We start from the raw sequence: 10351 nt of genomic DNA on the forward strand, positions 1-10351 counted from the left end.
AAGGCTAGTACCCATGTCCAGGAGATCTGATGGAAGGCTAGTACCCATGTCCAGAAGTCTGTGCCTCTGTCAGGCTTTTGAGAACAGATGAGTAGGACTGTTGGTGTCAGAGAGAGCTCTTCCCAGAAGTGTTCTGAGATTATGCGGAATGAAAGAGCAGACAACTTGAACCTACAACTCTTGAGAACACTGGATTTTCAGAAATAGGAAAGGAGCTGGATGCAGAAGGTGGTGAAGCTGAGAATCAGTAGGGAAGCCAAGAACTCAACTCAGCTCAGAAAGGGATCCAGTAGCCCACAGTATATAAACAGGTCATAAGCGATTAGCACTTACAAAAACTTGAATAATTATTCATGAGATCAGAGCTAGAGAAATGTGCACAGAAGGCAGGGAATTCGGGGAGTTAGGGTGAATGGCTGACAGCCAGCACCAGCAGCTCTCTATTCCTTATATAAAACAAAGTAGGCGACACTCTAATTGAGTGATAGGCGTGAGGATCATTTCGTTAAATGCCAAATTCGCTTAAAGGAAAGAACAATTCAAAGATGCCTCCTAATGGGCAGAGCTGTGTCTTGGAAGAGCTGGGACAGGGTGGGCCTGCAGTCAAGGAGCAGTTAGTTAGCTTTGGATCCAAATGCAAACCCAGATAGGCTGCTGGGCACAGCAGAGGGAGGTAATCCTCACTGATAGTTCCGTTTCATCACAGTAGCCTGCTCCAGCTGCCCAGGAGCAAGAAGGCGATATAGGGCCAGGAAAGACAAGAAAGGTGACATCCGTGCTGTAAAGTATGACAGGGAGGCCCTCTGGGGACATGTGAGATGTCTTCAGGCTAGATATCCTAAATTTTTATAAAGTAACTTTAAACCTGCTTTTAAGAAGAGAAAGAAGACAGTTGGGTCACCTTTTGTGCTAAGAGGCAGCATTGAAGCAGGACTCCACGCTGGATGCCCTGCCCTTGCTTCACTCCTTTCCTCGGCCCACCGCACCTCAGTCAAGTTAGCGGGCATAGATGCCCTCAGCTTCAGACAGGCCACTTTTCCAAGAATGCATGGTACAGATTACAGAAGTGAGAAGCAGCTACGTGCTTCCTGCCCCATTGCTGCACACTCAGCTGGAGTTCTGAGAAGAGGATGGCATTCTTCTTCCCCTTCTTCTTCCTCTTACTTTTCTGTTTCAAGGAAGATGGGACAAGCAGGAAGCACAAACAGGTGGAGGTAGTGAAGGAAAAAGAAGGAAAAAAAACTTCTGAAAAAAAGTCATGAGCCGGAATGTAAACTGAAATGACACCAGAGACCGAGAAAAGGAGAGGGAACAGAGAACGGCATCTCTCCAGCCTCCCCTCTTAGAATGAAGAGCCCAGTCTTCCATTTGCTTCTGAAACCGACACCTTGGGCTAGGATCTCCAGCACAGGGAGTTAATGCTCAGGCCACATAGAAAAAATGGCTTTTGTGGATCATGCTCTCCCACCTGATTTATTTGTATCTGTGGCAAAATGTTCTAGACTTTTGCTTATGTCTTTCACCTAACCCCTCAGCTAAAACCAGGCCTGGGCTGAAGGTGAAGCTCTGGCAGGTAGGAGACTCCCGGTTCCACGCTAACAGCACAGCGAAGAGGAAGAGTCAGCTCCATACCAGAGCACCTGAGAAGTGGCAGCGGGGAGGGGGTAGGGCAGGGTAGTTACACGTAAATGTTCACTGAGCACTTAGTTCAGATACTGTTCTCCTCGTTACAAATTGTGAGAAAATAGAAAAGCCCTCTGCTTTTACAATGTAATTTCTTCCGGATGAAAGGAGCTATTGCCTGGGGCTGCAGTGGTTGGCGAGCGACAAAGATGGGTCCTCCGGAGCTCTTTGCAGCTATGCAGACCTGTATTAGCAACTGACTTTAAAAAAAAGAGGCGGTGGCAGCACAGCTTGAACACACTTCCCTTGTCTGTGCTCTAGCTCCTGTCACCTTCTGACCTCTGTCCCCTGTGCTTCTAACTCAGATTTGCCCCTGTACCTCACCCCACCATAGCAGCTGATGTCATGAAAGCAGATACCAGCTGAAGCCAGAATAGAATGGATGGCTATCTAGGAAGATAAAATGACACTGTAACTCGTTCGAGCTATTGTTCAAAGAAGCATGTCTTTTATTTATAGACATTACAGTTTAAAGGCATGGAAGGCCAGGCTTGACAGTGCCTTTTCTCTATGTGACTTGCTTTCTAGAAGCCCTCCTCTGCCTACTAGGGCTACCCGCTTTGCTTTGTGCCTGGGTTCATATTCTTTCCATGAGTTCTGTTGCTATTTTGATTAAGGTTGGTTTTTCTATTTCAATGCAATAGAAATATTGTGCTCTTCCAGGACCCTCTTTGATCTGTCTAAAGCCTGGGTTGCAGAAAAGGACAGACAGCTTTCCAAAGTGCTAAAGGGAGCAGGTTTGTAGTAATCAAAATTCACAGCTCGCTTGGGGATGAGTAAAGAGATGAGTGTCAGTGTGTTTGCCAGGCCGGTGCTTCCCCGTGGATTCCGTGGGGGTGACTGGACTCATGTGCTGGGGACAATGGAGTTGTTCAAACCTGAAGCTCATTGCTTCAGAACACTTCGGAGAGAGGTTCCCAGGATGCCACAGCTGCCTGTGCTCGGCCTTTCTCTAAGCCTTTACTGACATGTCAGATGCCTTAGAGGGTGTGTTTTCTTACTCTCTTAGAAGAGTCTTCAAATGGAACTTCATGAATTTTTATGACCCTTTTCCAGTAGAAAAGGAGGAATAGTGCCTATAAACCTTTTTATCAGAAGGAACTTAAAGTAAAATTGGCCAGCCAGTTCGTAACAGGTTACCTGATAGCCAAGAAATTGTTTTTACACAAATAAAACAGCTTGTTGTAAACGTGGTTATTGGTAATATAGATAAGGACATTGATTTTCTCTGTGAGATTAAAAACAAAGCCTGGCCTCGTCTACTGATCTTTAACAATATGAGGGAAAATACTACTTTGGAAAAATATCAAAGCTGGACGAAGGAACCTCGAGCCTGGAGCCATCTCTGAGCAGGGCTAATCACAAAGCAGCGAGTCTCTGTGTGAGCGTCATGTTTGAAATCGTTTTCTGAAATTTGGCTATTAACCAAAAGGCTAATTGATTCTTTTCTTCTGCCCCATTGTAGTTAACACACTAATTCTTCCCAGTAAAGATCCATTTCATTATGCAAATGTAAAAAATAAAATCACAAGGCTCGTGTCTGAGTGGGGTTGCTTTCTGCCGAGAACTGGTGCACCTGTTCCAGCCCTCCGCCCCACCTCCACCTCCACACGCTGCCAAACTGGCGGCTTAGTGATCCGGGTTAGCTGGTATGGGGCCCTTGAATTTTGACTCACATTTTCTTTGCGACTTATTCTTGTTTTGCCTTATAATTTCTCCCCTTCCAGCTCTCAGCATGCCAGTAGCAGCTGCATCATGGCACTCACCCTGCTGCCAAGAGGGCAGGCAGCCTCCTTGGAGACTGTAGCGTTGCTCTAAGCCAACTGTTAAGAGATGGAAGCTGGAGCCATCCATCCAGCGCAGCTGAAATTGAGATCGTATAGGAGGCGTTTGTAACTAAATCAAACTTTCAGAACTTTGATTTCGACAGAAGGAAGACTGTGGGACAGTGTTCCCACGTGCCTTCCTGTCTGTCTCAGCCTCTCAGCTCCGACTCTTTCCCTGTCCGTGGCTTTTCCCGGGGCTTATCCAGACTGCTGGTAGACTTGTTCCCATGGGGCAAATTTACCCTAAATTACAGTGACTTTTCCATCTCTTTTCAGTCTGTGTGCAGAATGTTTTCTCCATCCTTCCTAACAGTAAAAGACATTAGAATCTTTTCTTTTCTTCTAAGTGAGGCCAAGGTGCTATTTAGTGATTATTCTCCTTTCTGCTATTATCTCACAAACTGTGACTGCTCGGTTGATCTGGTGTCTTTGCGGAGCACATCTGAAATGTATGGGTTCATAGAACAGACTATTAAGAGACCATGGGCTTGATTCTCCATTTCCCCAAAGACAGTGTGTATTGAGGCATCCTCCTTAAACATCCTGGTTCTTCTACCTTTCACAGCGCATCCCCTGCAGGGCCATTACAAGACGTCAGTGAGTGCCGCCTTTCGAGTGGCTCGGTGGAGCCTGGTCCAAGTGTGTCCAGTACATGAGAGTTACTGTCTTTGCCATCACTGCCATTATCCATCGTTAACACTCATTGTATAGCCGGGAAGACTGAGGCCCACATGGCTGCTTTGTCAGGACAACTTGAGCAAGATGTCACATATACCAAGTTCTTTAAAGTACCAGATGCGGTTTGGTATACTCTTGTTCTCTAGGAAATTGCATTTTCCAGATAAGAATGATTTTTAAAGGAATTAAAAGAGGATTATTGGTAAAAGCACAAATGGGAATAAATGCTGGTGCTGAAGAGTTAAACCTGAGACTGTGTTTGGGAAGGAGAGCATTAAGGGTGACACACCATCTCCTTAGAGAGGTGAGAGTTCAAGAACACTCTTGAGAAGGGACAGTTCAATTAACAAAACAATAGTGTTCTGTGCACAGACGTGGTAACAAAGGCCTTTAATCCCAGCACTTCAGAGGCAGAGGCAGGTCATCTCTCTGAGTTTGAGGACAGCCTGGTCTATGTAGAGAGAAACAGAAGGGAAGGAAGGAAGGAGGTTGGAATATAAAATGAGCCAATCTAGGAATGATTTGCTGCTGAGATTGAGAAACAAGGAAGAAGTAAGACAGAAAAGGAAAGTGCCTGGTTTCGGCCTGACAACCTGCTAAAGAATGGAGAAGTTAGGTAGCCCAAGACCATTGGCGTATTGTCCTGGGCTTTCTAGAACTTGTGCTCATGACTACTCTACCATCTTTATTTCAGGTAACCTGAGTGCTGGCACATGTGTAATCTTGACAGTTTTATGGTGCACACAAGTGTTACTTCCATTTCAGTTTTGCCACACAAGTGCACAAAGTGAAGCCCCTTACCTGTCTGGAATGTCTGTCATTCCTCACTGCTCTCTATGTATTTGGCTGACCCTAGGATGCTTAGCATTGAGAAGACCAGTTAGAACTGAGTCAGGACCTGTGCCCCACACACCTGTATCTTTGTAACAAGCTTTCTCATAACAGGATAGTATAGTAGTTTCATTGCGGACCTAAGAAGGTTCTTTGGTATTGTGTACCATTTTATAAAATTGTTATATGGATTAAATAAGCTTATGTTTACGGGTAAGCAGAACAGTACTTTCCTGAAATTATTATATGATATTATTATATGAAATAATTCTCATGAAATTACAAGACCATTATTAATAGGCATAGTTTGGAAGCTTTGTTGACTCCAAGTCATTCCCTAGGCTGGTGTTTCTTAAGGGTCTTTGTCTAGTCTGTTGTGGACATCTTAGGAAGAGAACACTTCCTTTTCTGTTGACCTTCCATGAATTGTTTTCCTTAACAGCCTTTTCCTTCTCATTATAAGCTATTTCTCCAAACTTATAATGAAAACAAACATAAAAAGAAGCTTCTCATGTTTTTTCCAAAAAACATACACCTTTCCAAAAGCCAGCTCATCTCTGCCTATTCGCAGTAAAGCACCTAGGAAAGATGCCATTTTCCCTGCTTTGTGCAGCATGTCCTGGGCTGCAGACTGAGATCATTATCTTCCTACTGAAAGCTCTACTTGATATCTCTCAGGTGTCTCCAGCTTCCACCACCAACTGCCCACACCTGCTCATAGCGCCGTTCTCTGTCCCGGTAACTGGTTGACTCCATCCTTCTCGTTGTCAGGCCAAGAACTTGGGATTTATTCTTGACTACCCTATTGCCCCTACCCCACGTCCATTTCATCAGCAAATCCTGTTGAATATATACACAAACTCTATCGGGTATTCAATCATTGCATCTCTCCTCTGCTATTATAACTTCAGTCAACATGACAACCTCTCTGTTCCCAGCTATCTTCTTGCTTCCTTTACTGGCTGCCCTTTCCCTCCCCAATGTCCACTGTCAAATAACAACCAGAAGACTTGTAAGGAATCAATTAGTATACACCCACTGCACCACCTCAGAATGTCTCATCTAATATGTAACAATATAGATGGATAATATATATAATATTGATTGAAAGAAGTCAAAAACAGACGTGTTCATCCTAAGTGGTGACGTTCATTGAAAATCCGAACACAGAGCAGACCCTTCTGTACCATGAGGGGGGAGTGGATTCTGACTACTGAGGACTGTGCTGGCTACTCATGTGCATTCCGTTTGTGAGAATGTAGCAGTATCTACAGTGACAATGTGTGTGTATGTTGCGTACTTCAATAAAGGGTCTTATCGAAATGCTGTTTCCCTTCTATAAAGTTGTTCTCCTTGGACAAGGACTCTGTCAGCATTTGTCACCATTAGAATCGAAGCTCTGCTTCCGTTGGTGCAGTAAACTTTCTTGCGCTTGAGGTACAGATGAAGGCATTTGGGGCAGAGCAGTGAGCATGAGGCAGACCCTGCTTCTGATGGTTAGGATGGGTCACAAAGCGTATGACAGGACAGTAAGAGCCAGAGGCAAAAGCAGAAGTGGGAGAGGACAAGTACAGGATAGAGAGGAGAGGGTAGTAAGATTAAGGAAGAGGTGAAGAAAGCCTCTTTTGGAAGATGGCAGATGGGCCAAGACCCAGAGGGAAGACAGGCAAGCTCAATGCAGATCTGAGAGGACAGAGGAACAGAAGCAGGGAGCTCAGGAGAAACAGCCTGGGAGAGAGCCAGGCTATAGTAGTACTGGAGGTGAGTTGGCCAGGGCAGGCCAGCGAGTGATAACGGGCCAGGGCCTGTGGGGTCTGCTAGGTCTCTACCTAATGAGAATTATTCTGCATGAGGTTGTAGGGTAAGAAAGAGATTTTTGTTCTCTGAGATTATTTGTATTACGTTTTAGCTGTTTGTAGTAGCAGGTCATTCAGTTTCATTGCTATATGCAGACACTATTTCCTGTCCACTCAACTATTAATGGGTATTTATAGTTCTGGGGTTTGGCTATATGATGGATGTCTGAATATCCTAATTATTGCATGTCTTTTCATAAACTAGTGTGTACAAGATAGGTCAATTTTAAAGAAATCTAACAAGGTACTCGATACTTATTTGGAAGTTTGTGAGATAACACTTGGTTCCAACCATACTCATGGTGCCCACTAAAGGTAAGCCTCAAGTGTGTGTCACGACAGAGCAGGACACTGTGCTGGGCATGGGCTGCAGAGACATAGACCACTTGGCTTGAGGATGTTAGCATCTGCTTAAAGGTAGAGTGCGCACAGTAAGCCACTAGAAAGAACTCGGACTGTAACACCTAAGAGTATCTCCGCAGTTTTCCTCATGGGTGTTCCAAAGTGGACAGCTCTGACGAACGTCCTCCAGGGCAGACAAGCATGGAGCTAAGCCTCCTTCTGGGGGTAGAGATGGGCCTGGAGACCCTCAGAGTTCTTGTTTAAGGGAGCTATGGGTGGCCATTCTGAGTAAGAACAGACTGTAGAACTTTTAAATCTTGTAGAGATTTGGATGGATTTCTCTCTCAAATGGGTAAACGCTTGTGTTCAAATCTGGCAGTATTTATGTATTATACATTGCCCAGGCTTTTTGATGTCCTGATACCACATTTACCATTACCAAACCTCACAGTGCTATCTTCTAAGTGTTTTACATGTATATGTATTTTTAGACTGGCAAAGCAGACACATCCAGTGTGACTGTAGCAGGCTTCAAGACAGAAGATCAGGCAGGTCGGACTCTGGAGAGCACGTCCCAAACAGCTGAGCTCCTGAGCGACGTACCCTTCACCCTGGCCCCACATGTGCTGGCGGTGCAGGGCACCATCGGCGACCTTCCTGACCACTTGCTCTCCTATGATGTCGGCGACAACTTGTCCCGATTCTGGTATGATTTCACTCTGGAGAACTCAGTACTCTGTGACTCATAGCTTTCATGTCCACACACACCTTAACAGCTTTAACGAAAACTAGTTTGCCCATTTTATTGAACCTGTTCAGCGTTCCTTGTCATTTCAACCTTAATGCCGTGAGGCAAGCAGAGATCATAAAATAAGTAAAATAACACCATATTCATAGTTTTATTCTTCAGAATGAAGCAAATTTATATAGAAATTGTAACCAACAATTTAATAAAGGGAACTCACTTTGGAAAAAAGTAAGAAGTTAGACCACCCGTGTCTCCCATTGGGTAGAGGGAAAGTGCCGCTGTTGAGATTATGTGGGAGGTGCAGGGTGTTTTTGCTCTCTCTGAAGACAGCACAGGAAGAGAACGGAGGCTTACCCCTGGTTACCGAGACTCCGCAATCTGAGCCTAGAGCGAGTGCTTCCGGGGTTCAGCAGAGGTTGTCCTGTTACTCCCTTAACGTCTCCCACCATGTTTGGGAATGAGGTCAAAAGACAGCTTCCAGTTAACGTAAATCTTTCAGTGTCAATTTAGACAAACCCGTATGGAAATCTGAAACTTCTCGTAAACATCAGCGACTCTTTGCTGATTCAGGAACGCCGTGAAGGGGAGGACACTGTGGTGTGCTTAGACCCCCGTGGCCCTCTCCCCCCTCCTAAAGGATGCTGCTGCATTCCCTCCTGGTTCCCCTCCCATCCCCTCTGGGTATTCTTGGACCAGTTTTCAAAACGCTTTCCCCACTTCTGCCTCAGTTGGTTTGGCTTCCTTAGCACATGTGTTCCCAGTGTATGAGATCTGCATTTCCTTTCTGCCTCCTCTGCCTCCTGATGCAAACATCTCCTGATGATCCATACCATTGCGATAAGACTTGTTTAGAGATTTGTTGGCCTTGGTACAGATGGCAGTGTCTAACTGCTAAACACAATCAGTTTAACTACTTTCCAGTTAGAGTGTAGGCAGACACCCAAATATGACTTGTACTTCTTTTTTTTTTTTTTCGAGACAAGGTTTCTCTGTGGCTTTGGAGCCTGTCCTGGAACTAGCTCTGTAGACCAGGCTGGTCTCGAACTCACAGAGATCCGCCTGCCTCTGCCTCCCGAGTGCTGGGATTAAAGGCGTGCGCCACCACCACCCGGCTGACTTGTACTTCTTGAATATCCATTATTTATTTTAAATAAAACTAGGCGGGACTGCCATTGGTCAATGAACTACAACAAAATTTGGTAAATAGTAATAGGAGAGTTTCTATGCCATGGAAAAGTTGTCATTTCTTTTGATTAGTTATAATTTATTAATTCTTTGCCAAAGTGTTAAGTATGTTTTTTCTTATAAAGGGAATATCAAGAAAACTAAACACTGTGCAGAAAAGTACAAGAATTATTTTCATTTTAATGTTCTGTGCATGTTCATTTAAGAAATGTGGTGTGGTCTTAATAAAAAAAAAAGTACTGTGTTATTTAAAGTTAAAGGAACATTTGTACTGATAAAAATGTACTTTATTCGCACTTAAAATTACCATGTGATATTAATGATTAAATTAGGTCTTTATATAGTTTTCATAACCCATCTACATAGAAAATATGCCTTATTATTGTCACAAATGTGAACCTTTTGTAGCACTTTTTGTAAAGGTACATCTTTTTCAACTATCCATGTTAATGTGTTTTCAAAACTGAATGTAAAGAGGTAGTTCTTTTGTTGAAAATTTATGTAATTATATATTTCATTTCTATTTATGTTCTCTTTGTTACAAATGTGCTTATAAGTACTATTTGTCTAAAATTGTTGTATTTTAAAAATGTGAATTAAAATAAATGTTTGATCGTTTTCAGACCCACAAAATGGCATTCATTGCATTTTTAATCTCTAAATGGAAGCTGTATATCCTATAGAAGGCAAAGGTTAAATATATTGTTTGTGTAGAGAATACGGCATCATCTCTTATGTGTAAGTTGTAGGAACACTGAAAATGGTAAGCAAGCCCTGGCTAGTAAATTGAACTGAAAGGATTTGAAAGAAGTGGATGACTATCTATACAAATCTCCATCATCAGAAAATTTAGTAAAGACCAGTGGTAATAATCGTATTTTGAAAAGTACATTATGAATTGGCAGTTTGTTATTCTGCATATAAATCATATATTTTAAAATCGATTATTTTAAAATTGGAACGACATTATAAACCAACCAGCCAACTCTTATTAGAGAACTGAGACTTAAAACTTTAGATGCCTTAAAGCACCTAGTTAGAGATGACACCAGTGAGCATGCCGTACAGGAGAGAGAAAAGACCGTGGGCTTTAGGCAACTGAGAAAGGCCGGGAGCAAGAGAGGTGGTCTTCTCCAGGAAAGAGTACATAATTGCTTGTCCAGTGCCAGACAGTCAGCCCTGAAAACGTACATACAAGCAGT

The 10351-nt window shown here is 43.5% G+C and overlaps 1 protein-coding gene across 3 annotated transcripts in view; it reads left to right on the forward strand.

The window, feature by feature from the left end:
* Nucleotides 1–8986, forward strand: part of Umad1 (UBAP1-MVB12-associated (UMA) domain containing 1) — a 160879-nt gene extending 151893 nt beyond the window's left edge. For all 3 annotated transcript variants that reach the window (XM_026787555.1, XM_013352454.2, XM_026787556.1), the window contains one exon: nt 7708–8986. In XM_026787555.1, coding sequence (XP_026643356.1) covers nt 7708–7965 — 258 coding nt within the window. In that variant the 3' untranslated portion in view covers nt 7966–8986. The remainder of the gene's footprint in view (nt 1–7707) is intronic.
* The last annotated feature ends 1365 nt before the right edge of the window (nt 8987–10351 follow it).

The sequence above is a fragment of the Microtus ochrogaster genome, linkage group LG10 (genome assembly GCF_000317375.1).
Source record: "Microtus ochrogaster isolate Prairie Vole_2 linkage group LG10, MicOch1.0, whole genome shotgun sequence".
Lineage (NCBI taxonomy): Eukaryota > Metazoa > Chordata > Mammalia > Rodentia > Cricetidae > Microtus > Microtus ochrogaster.